At 37.2% G+C, this 19,150-nt stretch overlaps 1 protein-coding gene across 1 annotated transcript in view; it reads left to right on the forward strand.

Annotated features, from left to right (window-relative positions):
• INTU (inturned planar cell polarity protein) overlaps positions 1–17,164 on the forward strand; it is an 85,797-nt gene extending 68,633 nt beyond the window's left edge. Inside the window, 3 exon segments of the mRNA XM_036853894.1 lie at positions 8,524–8,713; positions 11,459–11,616; positions 14,210–17,164. Of these exon segments, the coding sequence (XP_036709789.1) occupies positions 8,524–8,713; positions 11,459–11,616; positions 14,210–14,321 (460 nt within the window). The 3' untranslated portion in view covers positions 14,322–17,164.
• The last annotated feature ends 1,986 nt before the right edge of the window (positions 17,165–19,150 follow it).

A 19,150-nucleotide genomic window follows, 5' to 3' on the forward strand; every position in this document is an offset into this window, starting at 1 on the left:
TTGATGATTTTTTTTTTTTTTTTTTTTTTATTCACACACACACACACTGTATTTTATTTTTACAAGACATAAATAGACTGACACCAAGCATTGTACATGGATGACCACAACATAAGCAACAATGATTGCAATTACCAAACATGAAACACACTCATACTATGTCATAATATTGACATTCAGTCCAGTAATCCTCCACTGTAACAGCTCCTTTACTTTGCAGTGAAAATTGATTTGTATATTCTTTGCCTCTGAGTCCTTGTGGGATTTTTTTTTTTTTTTTAATTCAGACAGAAAGTCACAAAAATTATACTCATCCTCATCAGTTCACTCAGTCCCATGTAATTAATTTTTTTTTCATCTTGATCTTTTGTTAGCACTTTTATGAGTTCATCAGTTTTTCATTAGAGTTCTGAAAATGCTTATTCATTCAGTTCAGCAGTACAGTCAGTTACCAGAAACCTGTACTTGTCAGAGTCTTTTCCATGAATTTCTTGAAGATGAAACCCTTTTATAGGAACATATTTGCAAAATCATCAGAGTACACCCAGAACTGTCTGTAAATGACAAAAGACTTAAAAATGACCACGGTTAAAGATTTGATGAAAGTTCATAATAATGCAGTTGACAAGAAAATTAGTTATTTCTGAGATATACATTTTAAAGTAATAACTAGGATTATTACTTATAACATTATACCAGAACATATAAGATTTTTAGAAATTTCATGTAATGTCTGAAACATTTATATTAACATATTTCCATACATATTTCCATACAAATACAAATATAAGATTTTTAGAAATTTCATGTAATGTCTGAAACATTTATATTAACATATTTCCATACAAATAACCCAATGAAAGTTTAGTATTAGTTGTTTTGTTTGTTTTTTTATACTGCAGGTTCTTATTAGGCATCAGTTTCATACACATCAGTGTATACATGTCAATCCCAATTGCCCAATCCAGCACACCACCATCCCCACCTCACCGCAGTTTTCCCCCCTTGGTGTCCATATGACCATTCTCTACATTTGTGTCTCAACTTCTGCCCTGCAAACTGGCTCATCTGTACCATTTTTCTAGGTTCCGCATACATGCATTAATATACGATATTTGTTTTTCTCTTTCTGACTTACTTCACTCTGTATGACAGTCTCTAGATCCATCCATGTCTCAACAAATGACTCAATTTCGTTCCTTTTTATGGCTGAGTAATATTCCATTGTATATATGTACCACAACTTCTTTATCCATTCGTCTGTTGATGGGCATTTAGGTTGCTTCCATGACCTGGCTATTGTAAATAGTGCTGCAATGAACATTCGGGTGCATGTGTCTTTTTGAATTACGGTTTTCTCTGGGTATATGCCCAGTAGTGGGATTGCTGGGTCATATGGTAATTCCATTTTTAGTTTTTAAGGAACCTCCATACTGTTCTCCATAGTGGCTGTATCAATTTACATTCCCACCAACAGTGCAAGAGGGTTCCCTTTTCTCCACACCCTCTCCAGCATTTGTTGTTTGTAGATTTTCTGATGATGCCCATTCTAACAGGAGTGAGGTGATACCTCATTGTAGTTTTGATTTGCATTTCTCTAATAATTAGTGATGTTGAGCATCCTTTCATGTGCTTCGTGGCCATCTGTATGTCTTCTTTGGAGAAATGTCTATTTAGGTCTTCTGCCCATTTTTGGATTGGGGTGTTTGTTTCTTTGATATTGAGCTGAATGAGCTGTTTATATATTTTGGAGATTAATCCTTTGTCCGTTGATTCATTTGCAAATATTTTCTCCCATTCTGAGGGTTGTCTTTTCGTCTTGTTTATGGTTTCCTTTGCTGTGCAAAAGCTTTGAAGTTTCATTAGGTCCCATTTGTTTATTTTTGTTTTTATTTCCATTACTCTAGGAGGTGGATCAAAAAAGATCTTGCTGTGATTTATGTCAAAGAGTGTTCTTCCTATGTTTTCCTCTAAGAGTTTTATAGTGTCCAGTCTTATATTTAGGTCTCTAATCCATTTTGAGTTTATTTTTGTGTATGGTGTTAGGGAGTATTCTAATTTCATTCTTTTACATGTAGCTGTCCAGTTTTCCCAGCACCACTTATTGAAGAGACTGTCTTTTCTCCATTGTATATCTTTGCCTCCTTTGTCATAGATTAGTTGACCATAGGTGCGTGGGTTAATCTCTGGGCTTTCTATCTTGTTCCATTGATCTATGTTTCTGTTTTTGTGCCAGTACCATACTGTCTTGATTACTGTAGCTTTGTAGTACAGTCTGAAGTCAGGGAGTCTGATTCCTCCAGCTCCATTTTTTTGCCTCAAGACTGCTTTGGCTATTCGGGGTCTTTTGTGCCTCCATACAAATTTTAAGATGATTTGTTCTAGCTCCCTAAAAAATGCCATTGGTAATTTGATAGGGATTGCATTGAATCTGTAGATTGCTTTGGGTAGTATACTCATTTTCACAATGTTGATTCTTCCAATCCAAGAACATGGTATATCTCTCCATCTGTTGGTATCATCTTTAATTTCTTTCATCAGTGTCTTATAGTTTTCTGCATACAGGTCTTTCGTCTCCCTAGGTAGGTTTATTCCTAGGTATTTTATTCTTTTTGTTGCAATGGTAAATGGGAGTGTTTCCATAATTTCTCTTTCAGATTTTTCATCATTAGTGTATAGGAATGCAAGAGATTTCTGTGCATTAATTTTGTATCCTGCAACTTTACCATATTCATTAATCAGCTCTAGCAGTTTTCTGGTGGCAGTTTTAGGATTCTCTATGTATAGTATCATGTCATCCGCAAACAGTGACAGTTTTACTTCTTCTTTTCCAATTTGTATTCCTTTTATTTCTTTTTCTTCTCTGATTGCCGTGGCTAGGACTTCCAGAACTATGTTGAATAATAGTGGTGAGAGTGGACATCCTTGTCTCGTTCCTGATCTTAGAGGAAATGCTTTCAGTTTTTCACCATTGAGAATGATGTTTGCTGTGGGTTTGTCATATATGGCCTTTATTATGTTGAGGTAGGTTCCCTCTATGCCCACTTTCTGGAGAGTTTTTATCAGAAATGGGTGTTGAATTTTGTCAAAAGCTTTTTCTGCATCTATTGAGATGATCATATGGTTTTTATTCTTCAATTTGTTAATATGGTGTATCACATTGATTGATTTGCGTATATTGAAGAATCCTTGCATCCCTGGGATAAATCCCACTTGATCGTGGTGTATGATCCTTTTAATGTGTTGCTGGATTCTGTTTGCTAGTATTTTGTTGAGGATTTTTGCATCTATATTCATCAGTGATATTGGTCTGTAATTTTCTTTTTTTGTAGTGTCTTTGTCTGGTTTTGGTATCAGGGTGATGGTGGCCTCATAGAATGAGTTTGGGAGTGTTCCTTCCTCTGCAATTTTTTGGAAGAGTTTGAGAAGGATGGGTGTTAGCTCTTCTCTAAATGTTTGATAGAATTCACCTGTGAAGCCATCTGGTCCTGGACTTTTGTTTGTTGGAAGATTTTTAATCACAGTTTCAATTTCATTACTTGTGATTGGTCTGTTCATATTTTCTGTTTCTTCCTGATTCAGTCTGGGAAGGTTATACCTTTCTAAGAATTTGTCCATTTCTTCCAGGTTGTCCATTTTATTGGCATAAAGTTGCTTGTAGTAGTCTCTTAGGATGCTTTGTATTTCTGTGGTGTCTGTTGTAACTTCTCCTTTTTCATTTCTGATTTTATTGATTTGAGTCCTCTCCCTCTTTTTCTTGATGAGTCTGGCTAATGGCTTATCAATTTTGTTTATCTTCTCAAAGAACCAACTTTTAGTTTTATTGATCTTTGCTATTATTTTCTTTGTTTCTATTTCATTTATTTCTGCTCTGATCTTTATGATTTCTTTCCTTCTGCTAACTTTGGGTTTTGTTTGTTCTTCTTTCTCTAGTTTCTTTAGGTGTAAGGTTAGATTGTTTACTTGAGATTTTTCTTGTTTCTTTAGGTAGGCTTGTATAGCTATAAACTTCCCTCTTAGAACCGCTTTTGCTGCATCCCATAGGTTTTGGGTCGTCGTGTTTTCATTGTCATTTGTCTCTAGGTATTTTTTGATTTCCTCTTTGATTTCTTCAGTGATCTCTTGGTTATTTAGTAACGTATTGTTTAGCCTCCATGTGTTTGTCCTTTTTACGTTTTTTTCCCCGTAATTCATTTCTAATCTCATAGCGTTGTGGTCAGAAAAGATGCTTGATATGATTTCAATTTTCTTAAATTTACTGAGGCTTGATTTGTGACCCAAGATGTGATCTATCCTGGAGAATGTTCCGTGCGCACTTGAGAAGAACGTGTAATCTGCTGTTTTTGGATGGAATGTCCTATATATATCAATTAAATCTATCTGGTCTATTGTGTCATTTAAAGCTTCTGTTTCCTTATTTATTTTCATTTTGGATGATCTGTCCATTGGTGTAAGTGAGGTGTTAAAGTCCCCCACTATTATTGTGTTACTGTCGATTTCCTCTTTTATAGCTGTTAGCAGTTGCCTTATGTATTGAGGTGCTCCTATGTTGGGTGCATATATATTTATAATTGTTATATCTTCTTCTTGGATTGATCCCTGGATCATTATGTAGTGTCCTTCCTTGTCTCTTGTAACATTCTTTATTTTAAAGTCTATTTTATCTGATATGAGTATAGCTACTCCAGCTTTCTTTTGATTTCCATTTGCATGGAATATCTTTTTCCATCCCCTCACTTTCAGTCTGTATGTGTCCCTAGGTCTAAAGTGGGTCTCTTGTAGACAGCATATATATGGGTCTTGTTTTTGTATCCATTCAGCCAGTCTATGTCTTTTGGTTGGGGCATTTAATCCATTCACGTTTAAGGTAATTATCGATATGTATGTTCCTATGACCATTTTCTTAATTGTTTTGGGTTTGTCTTTGTAGGTCCTTTTCTTCTCTTGTGTTTCCCACTTAGAGAAGTTCCTTTAGCATTTGTTGTAGAGCTGGTTTGGTGGTGCTGAATTCTCTTAGCTTTTGCTTGTCTGCAAAGCTTTTGATTTCTCCATCAAATCTAAATGAGATCCTTGCCGGGTAGAGTAATCTTGGTTGTAGGTTCTTCCCTTTCATCACTTTAAGTATATCATGCCACTCCCTTCTGGCTTGCAGAGTTTCTGCTGAGAAATCAGCTGTTAACCTTATGGGAGTTCCCTTGTATGTTATTTGTCGTTTTTCCCTTGCTGCTTTCAATAATTTTTCTTTGTCTTTAATTTTTTCCACTTTGATTACTATGTGTCTCGGCGTGTTTCTCCTTGGGTTTATTCTGTATGGGACTCTCTGCGCTTCCTGGACTTGGGTGGCTATTTCCTTTCCCATGTTAGGGAAGTTTTCGACTATAATCTCTTCAAATATTTTCTCTGGCCCTTTCTCTCTCTCTTCTCCTTCTGGGACCCCTATAATGCGAATGTTGTTGCGTTTAATGTTGTCCCAGAGGTCTCTTAGGCTGTCTTCATTTCTTTTCATTCTTTTTTCTTTAGTCTGTTCTGCAGCAGTGAATTCCACCATTCTGTCTTCCAGGTCACTTATCCGTTCTTCTGCCTCAGTTATTCTGCTATTGATTCCTTCTAGTGTAGTTTTCATTTCAGTTATTGTATTGGTGATCTCTGTTTGTTTGTTCTTTAATTCTTCTAGGTCTTTGTTAATCATTTCTTGCATCTTCTCAATCTTTGCCTCCATTCTTATTCCGAGGTCCTGGATCATCTTCACTATCATTATTCTGAATTCTTTTTCTGGAAGGTTGCCTATCTCCACTTCATTTAGTTGTTTTTCTGGGGTTTTTTCTTGTTCCTTCATCTGGTGCATAGCCCTCTGCCTTTTCATCTTCTCTATCTTTCTGTAACTGTGGTTTTTGGTCCACAGGCTGCAGGATCGTAGTTTTTCTTGCTTCTGTTGTCTGCCCTCTGGTGGTTGAGGCTATCTAAGAGGCTTGATGGGAGGCTCTGGTGGTGGGTAGAGCTGACTGTTGCTGTGTTGGTCAGAGCTCAGTAAAACCTTAATCCACTTGACTGTTGATGGGTGGGGCTGGGTTCCCTCCCTGTTGCTGTGGCGGTCAGAGCTCAGTAAAACCTTACTCCACTTGACTGTTGATGGGTGGGGCTGGGTTCCCTCCCTGTTGGTTGTTTTGCCTGAGGCAACCCAACACTGGAGCCTACCGGTGCTCTTTGGTGGGGTCAATGGCAGACTCTGGGAGGGCTCACGCCAAGGAGAACTTCCCAGAGCCTCTGCTGCCAGTGTCCTTATCCCCACGGTGAAACAGAGCCACCACTCGCCTCTGCAGGAGACCCCCCAACACCAGCAGGTAGGTCCGGTTCAGTCTCCCCCAGGGTCACTGCTCCTTCCCCTGGGTCCCGATGCACACATTACTTTGTGTGTGCCCTCCAAGAGTGGGGTCTCTGTTTCCCCCAGTCCTGTCAAAGTCCTGCAATCGATTCCCTCTAGGCTTCAAAGTCTGATTCTCTAGGAATTCCTCCTCCCGTTGCCGGACCCCCAGGTTGGGAAGCCTGACGTGGGGCTCAGAACCTTCACTCCAGTGGGTGGAATTCTGTGGTATAAGTGTTCGCCAGTCTGTGAGTCACCCACCCAGCAGTTATGGGATTTGATTTTACTCTGATTGCGCCCCTCCTACCGTCTCACTGTGGCTTCTCCTCTGTCCTTGGACGCGGGGTATCCTCCTTGGTGAAGTCCAGGGTCTTCCTGTCAATGATTGTCCAGCAGCCAGTGGTGATTCTGGTGCTCTCGCAAGAGGGAGTGAGAGCACGTCCTTCTACTCCGCCATCTTGGTTAATCTCCACAATTTCTTTTCTGTTTGATGATTTTTAAACTTTCGGTTTATACACTGAGTGAGTTAATATACACTGAGTTGATTTATGGTTTTCAAGCACTAGACCTGCTCATTTTATCGTGGGGTTGTTTTCAGAGAAAATTAAAGAAGTTAACACAAATGTTAATTCTAAACTTCCCTAAATAGGAATCTTATTAATTAATGATTCCTATTAAGAATTAATGATTCTTATTAAGCATCATTTCTGTTCTATACCTTTTCTTGAATTTGGTGACCTCAGGATTAAAATGTATGTTTTACATTATTTTCCTTTTTGAATAATTATAATTTTTTTCATTTTGATTATTTTTTACTTGATGGAAAAAATATCAGCCACCAGTGTTAATGAGCCAACCACCCTATGGAAAAGTATGAGAAAAATTTGTAGATGATCTCCTTCCCTGCCTATCCCTGGTCTCTAAAGAGAACCAAGAGCATTAGTTAGTGATCAAAAGTTATTCTGATCTTGCTGCCTAATTAACAATTTAACAGGAATTTGGTTATCATGGATGACTGAGGCAGTATTTAGGCTAAGAGCTGAAATATGCCTTTGCTTTGCCTCTGTGCTATGGCTGGAAGAAAAATCAACTAAATGAATTTTTTAAATAGACATTAGAATGAGAATAGAGCAGCCTGAGTGTTTGAGATGCAGATGGGGAATTGCTGTCCATTTATTTAAAGATTGCCAATCAGGAAAAAGCAAGGTATAGTGGAGCAGAGTCAGTTAAGCTCTGACACTTAGCTATGTGGCCTCAAACAAGTTAATCCAAGTCCTCTGAACATTGATTTCCTCACGGTTGAAATGAGGATAGTAATGTTTAATATCTTACAGGGTCCTTATGAGAATTAAGTCTAAGGTATTTTAAAGCACCTACCCTGGAACATAGAAGACATTCAGTATATGATAACTATTGCCATTATTTCATTGTTGCTGTTATTGTCGCTCTTTAGGTCTTCTTACTGCTGGTAGAAATAAGCAGTATTTATAGGTTCTGCTGGCCTGTCTGAGATCTCAGTAGGGGAAGAAAGGATGGAGAAGAAGAATGGAGAAGTGAAAATAGTAAGAGAACATAGAAGAGAAGGAAGACTGTAATGATAAGAAGTAGTAGAATACTTCTAGCAATTGCCATGGTATTCTAGAATATTAACTCAGCTTTGCAGTTGGTAATAATAATTTTATTTTTCTTTAGGATCGTCAATTTGACTATCGTCGTAAGAGACTTCAATGCTACTAACTGAAAAGCTTAGTTTATTGGAAGGTGTTTTTATTTGTGGTCCACGCTAGACATATCTTGTTTATGGCTTGTAGATATCTGGGCCAGACATGGGCTGAGTTATTCATTACCAACCATGGAAAAAGAGGAGTTTAGCCAGTTTGGGTTGTTTAGCCAAAGGATGATTAAGTTACTTGAAAACGAATTGGTGTTTATTTATCCTTGCATGACATGTAGTGTTTGCCTCCATTAAGGGAATTGATAATAACCCTAGCCTGTATTTCAGATAAGGAGGAAGAGGAAATTCAATGTTTGGCCTAGTTTCCCTTCCCTAATTACACTCCTAATATTCTATTGTAGTTAAAAGCTTATTAGATGTCTACAACATTCAAAATGAAGCAACATTTTTAAGTTTACTTCTAATATCTTTTTTTTTTCTTTTCAAGATTGACGTCTGGTCCTGAGAACACACTTTTCCACTATGTCGCCTTAGAAACAGTGCAAGGGATCTTTATTACTCCTACCCACGAAGAGGTGGCACAGCTAAGTGGCTCTATCCACCCTCAGCTGATAAAAAATTTCCATCAGTGTTGTCTCTCCATTCGTGCAGTTTTCCAACAGACATTGGTTGAAGAGGTAGGGCACTGCTATAAATATAATTTTCTGCCAGTTTATTTCCAGACCTCTAAATATTCTCTCTAAAACTCTTTAATCAATATGTCCAGCAATGACTGTTGTCATTTATTTTTTTTAACAGTCATTCCATCTACCTTGAATGCCAAAGGATTATATTCACTGTACTTAACTTTAAAACTTTGTTTCATAATTCTGAGTTTGATGTCCCAGATTACTATTTCAGGAAACAGTGGACCTGTGTGTTTTCTATAGCAAAGTACAACATAGTAGTTTGTAATGTAAACTTGCCTCCCATATTTGACCCAACCATTTCTCAGACAGTTATCTCTACCATTTGGTAACTGATAATTCTTTAAGTATTCAACCAGCAGGATAAGGTATTTTGGAACAAAAGGGAATAAAGTATAGCAGTAGGCGCAATACTGTTATGTTTCAGCCACTTGGTTGGTTGGTTGCTTGCTTGCTTGCTTGCTTTTCAATCCAGGATGAAGTTTTATTTGATATTGTGCCTCTGGATAAGTAGTAATATTGTATACAATTAAAATATCAATTAGATAGTTTTAATAGCAGGGAAAGATAAGTGTTGATTTCTTGAAAAGGATAAACATACAGAAGTTTATTTGTGACTGGTCAAACATCATACTGCCAAAAAAAAAAAAAAAAAATCTCCCTGAAGAATGATTGTAATGTACATAGCAATACGTGTGCTAAGGATGCTAAATTTGTGAAGAATTTAGGCTTAAAGGTAGAAGAACATTGGGCTGGGAGTAAGGAATCCTGGACTGAGCCTTATTAACTCTTCCTATTTTCTCAGCTATAAAGTGAGTGAGCTGAATTATATCATCTCCTAGGACTCATTCAGCAGTAAAATTCTTTGTCTTACAGGATTTCTTCTTCGAGCTCTCAGAAATTGGTATTCAACAAAATGTTATGTTTGACTATATATGTCTATGTGCTTTGCATTGTTAGGCTCCTCCTTTCCTGTTTAACATACTGATAGATTCTATAAGGTTTATTTCATTAACTTATTTAGTAATATTTGGTAATATAAATTAGGCTTCCCCATATTATTTAAATATTCAGGTACCTACTACACACCAGATACTACTCAAGATGCTGGGGATACAGCAGTGAACAAAACAAAGTCTTTCCTCATGAAGCCTGTATTCTAACAGGGGAGGCTAATGAATTAGCAAGCAGTGTAATATATCAGGTAGGGTAAGTTTCAAGAGGAGTAATAAAACAGAGTAAGGTCGAGAGGTGGGGGTTACTATTTTGAAAGATGTCTCTGATCATGTCAAGTAATATTTGAACAGAGACCTGAGTAAAGTGAGGGACCAAGCCATGTGGCAGATGTGGAGGCACAGCTTCCAGGCAGAAGGAACAGCAAGTACAAAGCCCCAGAGGTAGGGTGGCTGAGAGAGCCCTGGAATGGGCTGAGTAGGGAGGAGAGTGGTAGGAGTTGAGATGGCCAAGGTAGCAGGGCCAGGTCATGCATGGCCCAATAGACTAGGGACTCTGGGCTTTGTTTGGAAGAAGACGGGAGGTTCTTGGGCAGTTCTGAGCAGAGCAGGGACGTGATCCTTAGTTTTGAAAGGATCCCTCATGCTACTGTGAACGAGCTTGTAGGGTAGAGAGGGTGGAGGCAGGGACCAGTTAGGAGCTGTGGAAATTCTCAAAGCAAGAAGTTAGTGGCTTCTGGATCTTGAATATATTTTGGAGGATGAGCTGAAAGGATTTGCTGATGTCTTAAATAAGTATTTTGAGAGAAAGAGCAGAATCAAGGATCACTCCACTGTTTTGGCCTGAGCTTTACAAAAAGTCTTTATGTTCCAAATGAGTCACTGGTTTGCTAATGATTTAATCAGTGGGAAATTTAGAGTATGCTTCAGAGGAAGAGGCAATACTGCTTTAAGTATATGTGTTTTAAGTATATTACAAAATCATCTATTCATTTAGTAACCCATTAGTAATCTGTTCATTAAGCACCTACTGTGTACCAGGCACAGCTGCTTTCAAAGAATACAAAGATGAATAGCATATTTTGTCTGCCCTGGAAAAGAGATTTTAATGTACTGGGAAAAACAAACCTATAAACTGCTGATATAATATAGCGTAAATACTAATAAGGTAGGGCTGTGAACAAAACGTTCCCTTGGAGAGTCAAGAGAGACTTTATCCGTGAAGTCTCTTTTAGGAGATGGTACTTAAAGTAAGTATGAGGGGACTTCCCTGGTGGCACAGTGGTTAAGAATCGGCCTGCCAATGCAGGGAACACAGGTTCGAGCCCTGGTTCAAGAAGATCCCACATGCCGCGGAGCAACTAAGCCCATGCACCACAACTACTGAGCCTGCGCTCTGGAGCCCGCGAGCCATAACTACTGAGCCTGTGCACCACAACTACTGAAGCCCACGTGCCTGGAGCCCGTGCTCTGCAACAAGAGAAGCCACAGTAATGAGAAACCCGCACACTGCAACAGAGTAGCCCCTGCTCGCCGTGTGCAGCAACAAAGACCCAACACAGCCAAAAATAAATAAATAAACAAACAAATAAATAAATAAATGTATAAAAAATAATAATAAAGTAAGTATGAGGAAGAATAGAAATTTTCCTGCAGGTAAAGAGAAGAATGTCATTGCAGGCACTTAAAGTATTACAATCAACCAATTCAAATCTATATATAAAACGTTTTAAAGTAACACTATTAATACCAGTTAATACTAATAATACCTATTAATTTACAGAAGAAGAAAGCACTAAATGGTGGAGATCATTCAGGTTCTACAAATTCAGTGACTTCTCTTAACCCTGTGAAAGAACATGGTGTATTGTTTGAATGCTCACCTGAAAACTGGACTGATCAGAGAAAAACACCACCAGTTATGGCTTACTGGGTAGTAGGGTAAGTGGAAAAAAATATTAAAAAGTGACAGAAAAGTGGTAATGGAGATAAACATTTTCAGATATAGGCATGGAATTATTAATCTAACTATAATATTTTAATGTATTTTAGAATTTTATTTTATTTCCTAAGTATCTCCTTTAAATTGCTCCCAACTCTTTTTCTGTTAAAAAAAAAAAGAAGAAAACTTATTCAGTTATCTTACAAAATTGTATTAGTCATACACTAAAAGGTAATGAGTCCATACTTTCACTGCTATTTCCTTCTCTCTGTCCCTACTTCTTTTCTTCCCTCTCTCCTCCTTTCTTTCCCTCTTCTCTTCCCCTCTCCTTCTCCTACCCCCAACCAACTACAAGACCGTGCCCTCCCTGGCCCCTGCCCACCTGTCTGTTTCCACCTCCTGTCACTCTCTTCCTCCGTCCACTGTGCACAGTCACATTGGATGGGGGATGGTCTGCTTCTTCACCTTTGCATATCTGGCTCCTGGATATTCAGACCAGTGCTAGCATGCCATCGCCTGTTAAAGAGACAAGCCATGATCTCTTGCCCACGTTAAAGTGGCTACTCGGTTATTCTCTGTTCTACCACCCCTTTATTCTTAATTTTCTTGTTTGTTTATGATCTTTCTACCCCTCACTAGAATGTCAGCTTTATGAGGTCAGGAATTGATCTGTCTTGTCCACCACTGGCACCTGCAACAGCACCTGGCACACGGTCACTTGATAAATATGTAAGGATTTAGTAAATGGAGCTGTGCTTGGCAAAATGTGGTGGTGGGTAGGTGGACTGAAAAACACAAAGCTAAACACAGTCATTGCATCTGATGGTCTTACATCTAGCAGAAGAAATATGAAACATGCTTAAATACCTATGTATATATGGATGCATATTCTATGGAGATAGAGAGAAAGATAGCTGGCTACATATAGTAAAGTAGGTAATACAACCAAACACTCTGGGAATTCCGAGGAAGGGGGGGAAATCTAAGCTGAGATTATAAAGAAAGGCTTAGAGGTTCCATTGATCTGCTTTAGAAAATGAATTGGATTTGGATAGAGCATTCTAGGAAAAGGATGGGATGAATAAAGATCCAAACAAGGGAAATCATAAGGCATGGCAGTGAGTAGACTGGTTTGCTAGGATGGTAGGGGAATGGCATGTGCAAAGATGAAGTGAAAGATCAAGCTGGAAAGCTAAGTTAGGACCACTGCAGAGAGCCTTCAATTCCTGACTAAGGAATGGAATTTTGAGGGAAATATTGAGCCACTGACAGTTCTTTGAGTTGCGGTAGAGAATTGGTGGAGGAAGGAGCACAGAGTAAGGTGGGACTAATGTTACTGGACACCTATCATATAGTACTAAGCTGTATGACAAACACTTTACAAATGTTATCCAAAGCAGTAATTCCCATGTGCTGGTCCACGGGATTTAGAATCACCTGAGTCACTTATTAAAATCAGAGATGCCTGCATCCCACCCCAGACCTACTGAACCATAATCTATGGGAGTGGGACTCTGTATGTTTAGTAAGCTCACTTGTGATTCTGATGTGTAACCAACCAAGTTTGGGAGCATCAGCATGATCAAAACTCAATGTAGGGCTTCCCTGGTGGCGCAGTGGTTGAGAATCTGCCTGCCAATGCAGGGGACACGGGTTCGAGCCCTGGTCTGGGAAGATCCCACATGCCGCGGAGCGACTGGGCCCGTGAACCACAATTACTGAGCCTGCGCGTCTGGAGCCTGTGCTCCACAACAAGAGAGGCCGCGATAGTGAGAGGCCCGCGCACTGCGATGAAGAACGGCCCCCACTTGCTGCAACTGGAGAAAGCCCTCACACAGAAACGAAGACCCAACACAGCCATAAATAAATAAATAAAATATTTAAAAAAAAAAAAAAAAAACTCAATGTAGTGTGATCAGAGCTGTGCTATTGGAAGATCAAGCTGGGAGCAGCAAATGAAAACGGTGTGGACACAAGAGAGAATAGAGATAAGAAGACCAGTTAGGCACACATGCAGGTGTACAGTGGAGCCTTAACTACATTCACAATTGGAATTGAAAAAAATCAATAGGTGTTGAATTATGACGAAGCTGATCTATGTAGAATAGAGAAATTTAAGGAAGTCAGGCAGAACTACACCTGATTTAAATGGCTTGATTTGTATACATTAGTATTGATTAAATAGACTAAAATTTTTAACTCTTTAAGACAATCAAAGTTTCAATGTTAATCCCAATTCAATGTCTAATAACTATTGTACTTAGAATGATGGTACACCATTGGCTGTATTGTAATAATAATGACTAAATTTAATACTTTAAAACTGAGGGACATGATTATACATATTGATAAAATAGGCTTTTTACACTCTGGAAAAATAAACATAATTGACCTAAGGCATATATTATTTATTTTATAATAAATCTAGCTGCATTTCCCCCTACTGTAGATTTAGATTAGTGGTTTTGAATTTACTACTTATTCTTTCAGAAACAAAAAAATTAAGTAAAATAAATTGAAGCGTTGGAGTCTTTTTCCTTTGTTTTTTTGTTTTTGGAATTTCTGAAATGAGTGTGTTCTTTTCCTCTACAGGAGGCTCTTTCTTCATCCCAGACTTCAAGAACTTTACGTCTGTTTTCATGACTCAGTCACAGAAATTGCCATTGAAATGGCTTTTAAATTGTTCTTTGGATTAACCTTGTAGCTGTGTTTTCTTGATGTATAGCAACACTGTGCACAGACCATAAAGTAGTGTTAGAACTGCTGAAATCCATTCACAAAGAGATAAGGTTTAACTTCTTTCCACTATTCAATACTGAACATAAGATTGTTAAAGACTGAGATGATATGCTGCTGGATTTGATGCACTAAATCTTATTGTGAGACTTTTGAAGAAGATACTTGATCAAAATATGAAGAAGGGATTGTTAACTTATTTCCATTTTGGTATATACCATTAATTTATTTACTAGTTTGAAATAATGTGATGTGTTTTATGTAAAATTAATATAGGAATGTTTATCTGGGAAAACTACCCAATTCGTTGTATATTTTTCTCAAGACTAATATTGATATCTGGCGAAACAATCATGAAATTGGGAGGCGGTGACCAGGTTCTGTAACTGATTAGTGCTGTGACCATGAGCAAGTTGTTGTACCTCTGTGAGCTCAGAGTTTTCATGTACAAATGAAATGATTGCTTTGAGGTGTCTAAAGACCCTCTTAAGTATAAAATGTGCAATTTTTTCCCTCTTGCTTATTGTTTGGTACCTAAATTTGTAATGTCCAAGTACTGATTCCTTCTTAGATCAGATACTTTTCTTTAGTTTAGGTGTTTTAGTAGATACCTCACAATGGGGGAAGAGAGGAGTGAAAATTAAACTTCTTTTTTTATTTATTTGATTTTCTTTACTCTTCCAGGTCAGTTCTATTTTGACTAGGATATATTTTTTTTAACTATTTGTCCATAAACTTTCATTGTTTTTCTCTTTGTTGAAATATATTCAGGTATACACACATTTTATGCAAGTTCATGAATCTTGGGAAAGTTGTATGTAAATATTTTTTAAAAACCTAATTATGTTGAAAACACTGAAAAAGTTGACTAAAGAAATTCTATGGCGACTTCTTTTGTTCAATACAAATTTTTGCCTTACAAATATGGATCATTATGTATTGGGTTTTCCCAAAGGGGGACATTTTAATGAACAATAGTTTACTTGACTTTGAGTAGAGAAAGAAAATTACTAAGGTGAGAATTTTCATTGGCTGTCAGAATTTGGTGGATTGAAAGAAAGGAAGAACATGACAATTCTTAATTGACATTTACCCAGTGGATTCTACTGAAGTCTCAGATGCTCCCAAGACTTTATAATACTGGGTTCTTTCTTCTTCAGGACTTAACTTTGGAAGGCAAATTATGTCAGCACATCTAAAGCCAGTCCCTGCCTTTCCCCTACCTCAAACGTGAGACCTCCAGCTTACTCTGAATTAACTGCAAAATATAGTGGATGCACCATTTGAAACATCTGGTCTTAGAAGAAACACTATTATCCCTCTGTCATGAGTTTAAGAGATTTTCACCCAGGCGTTTAAGATGCAAACCACTACACTTGTCCCATTAGTGACTTGTGGGCCTTAATTTTGGCATTCAAAACAGGGAAAGAAACTTTGGTTCTTGAAATGTAGAAAATGCCTTGCAATATCCTCCCCCTTAAGATTATAATATTGGTCAAATGGTAGACAGACTCTTTACTACTGTCTTAGGACTGCTTGTGTATATATATAGGTATTGAGGTATTCTTTAAAAGTATTTAGTAAATGTCTTAAATTTCTTGATATGTCCTCCAAAACACCATGAGCTATTTTTAATACTGAGAATTATTCATAAATGCAGCTATTGATCACCTCAGATTTTCAAACAGACTGAACTAAGACTTGGGATTTTACCATCAGGACCTTTTTGTTTCATTTAATGAAATTTTGGTTTGTTGGACTGCTTTCCTGGTGTCAAAGAATCATGAGACCACCATTTAATAACTGAAATAAAAAGACAGAGCAGACTACTGATGGTAATAAGGGCGAAGTCATTTGCAACATTGTAGACGTGCTCTGTAATGACCATGTTGCAGAGACATTGCACTTTTAAGAAATAAAACCAAACATTATCTTGGCTTTTATCTCTAAATGGATATCAAAATAAGCATTATAAGTAAACTTAGCTGCCCATTTTTCCATATATGTTCAGATTCACATCTGAAAGTAGACCAGTCTGATTATTAGACAAGAAGTGCCTATCTGCCATTTTATTAAATAAAGAGGGACAAAGAATACTTTAGCAGATATAGAAACATTCTTAAGTTGGAGTTTATTAGCATCCTGCAAAAGTTATTTTTTACCAAAGACTGTAATGCAAAAGCCTATATAACCAGCATTAAAAAAAAAAAAAAAAAGTGCTGTCTTACCACCATCATATATTTTTTAGCCCCATGAAATTACATTTTAGCTTCTAACCCCTTTCTCTTTCTTTATCGCTCTTTTGTTTGTTTCTTTTGGTCAGGTTAGAGAAGAGAATGTTTCTTATTTGTGCCAAGGGACCCTTGATGGTGATGCATGCTGGCAAGATAGTAAATTTGCAGTGCCTGCTTTTTTATATTTCTAATACAAATGGGAAAAGCTATGAAATCAGTTTACTAGGTTTGTCCACTTTGAACATTCTTGAAAATAATATTGTGAATAATCATGTGTTGTCTGTGTGATTTCCTCTAAATAGTGCCTGGCATATGCTATGTGCTATAAAAGTGTTAGCTGCTAGTACTACTACTACTACTACTACCACCACCATTTATTATTATTATTATTAAATATCCATTGGTTGAAAACCATGGAGTCAGCTAAATCATACCTTCTACTGTACAAAATTTTGGAAAGCTAAGAAAAAGTATTCCACACTAAACACTTTTAAAACAATGACTTATACTTCGGATATTTTAAAATATATTATTGAATGTTACTAAAACTTTAATCTGTATACTAAACTGTGTGGAAATAATTTAATTTTGTAGAGTTGTACTTCTATATTCTATATAATTGAAGATATTTTTATACTATATTGATAGTTTTTAATAAAGATGGTTTAGAGGTTTGTTTGCAGTTGTGTTGCCTTTTTGTCCATTCATCCTACAAACATTTATTACATTTCTGCTCTGTACAAAGCACTGTTCTGGATGCCAGAGATACAGCAGTGAACAAAACAGCTAAAAATCCCTACCTTCATAGAGCTTATGTTCCCGTGGGAGAGGTAGGCCACAGATAAGACAAATAAGTAACTATGTTGACAAAAGCTAAGAGAAAAAAAAAAAGTGAAGCAAGAAAATGGGATACGAAGTGTGGGAGACAGGGTGGCCAGGGAAAGAGGTGCTGAGGTGATCCCACATCTCAAGTAAGTGAGGAAACTAACCAAGCTGATGGCCAAGGAAAGAAGAGTGAACAGTGCAAAGGCCCTGAGACTCTATACTTTTAATATCAACATATATATCACCAGAACTTTTTTCATTCCCCAAATCAGTAAATAAAATACAATGCAGCAAATTAAAATAAACATTTTCAGCTTTATCTATTGAAAAGAGCTGATTCAGAGCTCTTAATAGGGTTTAAAAAAAAAAAAAGCTACACTTCTAAGTACTTTCACTTTTGCTGTCTCCTAACAATACATGTCAAAAGTAAGCTAGAGGATATCATAAAGGAATATGCTATGAACATGTCAACTACGGGGTCAAATGTCAGGGGAGAGGGGCAAGGGAGTCAAGAAAGGAAGGGACAGAAAATTGCCCTGGGAAGCAGCAGAAGACTTGCTTTTGCGGCCTCCGAGATACTTATGTTCCCTGTGACCAGAGATGGTTCCGTTGACCTCTCTTGGCACCTTAAAAAGACAGTCTGGCTTGGAGTGTGATTCAGGCAAGTCACCCTTTAAATTTCTCCCCAAGTCCTCCGAATTACCTTAAAAGTGAACGAAATGTTTCATTTTTCAGATTTTTGCAGATAAAATGCCCATCATTTCTTGAATTTGTAATGGGTTTCACAAAGGATTTTGAAGTCAACACAATGAGAAGACTTTAAATATTTCAAGCTAGAAATAATGATTAATGCAATTGCTTCAGAAAGATTAATCTGGCAGCAGCATGTAAAATGTAGAGAGACTCAGGCTGAAAAACCGGTTGAGTCAAATAAGCCACTATGGAAAGGAAGGTAGCACCAAACATGGTACCAGTAGGACTTGCCAACTAGCTTTATGTGAGGTAATCAAAATAGTAACAGAATTCCTGCTCTGGAATCCTTCTGGCCTAAATATTTGTTTTTTTATTAGTGACAAGTACTATTAAAAGTGTTCAGACACACTTAAGATAATAAAGAAGCAAATGTAACCTCAAGTTCAAAAAAGCCAGTAACTCATCTCACATTTTATAGATGTTTAAGACTGCAAGTCCTACAGAGTAAGAGATGATAAGATGGAATCTTCCTTTATTAGAAACCATCAAACAAGCTGTAAAGAATCAGGAATATATTCTTTTATTAATAATACTAAGACATTATTTGCCTCTTTCACTCTCATTAGCGTACAGTAGAGTTCTCCACCAGCTACATGTTGTGTGATATTGCAGCAAATGGAGTGCAAAAGCAGCTATGTAAATCCGGCTGTCTTTTATTAAGCCAGACACTTAAAAAGACTTTCAAAAATATAAAACAAGGCTGTTCTCACTACGTTTTTTTGTTTGAAAATAGTTACTTTTTATTTTAAAATGTTTCTTATGTAGGGGTTTATTATTGTTACTTTAAATGAGTTGATTTTAAAATTTTTCTGTTTCAATTTCTGAAATGGTTAATGTCAACACGTAACACCAAAACAGAAGCTTCTTTGTGGTCTTCAATGTTAAGAGTGAAAAGAGATCCTAAAATCAAAGTTTGTGAACCACTGTTCTCGAACAGGTCATTGATTCTCAACCCTGCACATCAGAATTACCTGGGGAGGACTTC

Source organism: Balaenoptera musculus, chromosome 5, assembly GCF_009873245.2.
Source record: "Balaenoptera musculus isolate JJ_BM4_2016_0621 chromosome 5, mBalMus1.pri.v3, whole genome shotgun sequence".
Lineage (NCBI taxonomy): Eukaryota > Metazoa > Chordata > Mammalia > Artiodactyla > Balaenopteridae > Balaenoptera > Balaenoptera musculus.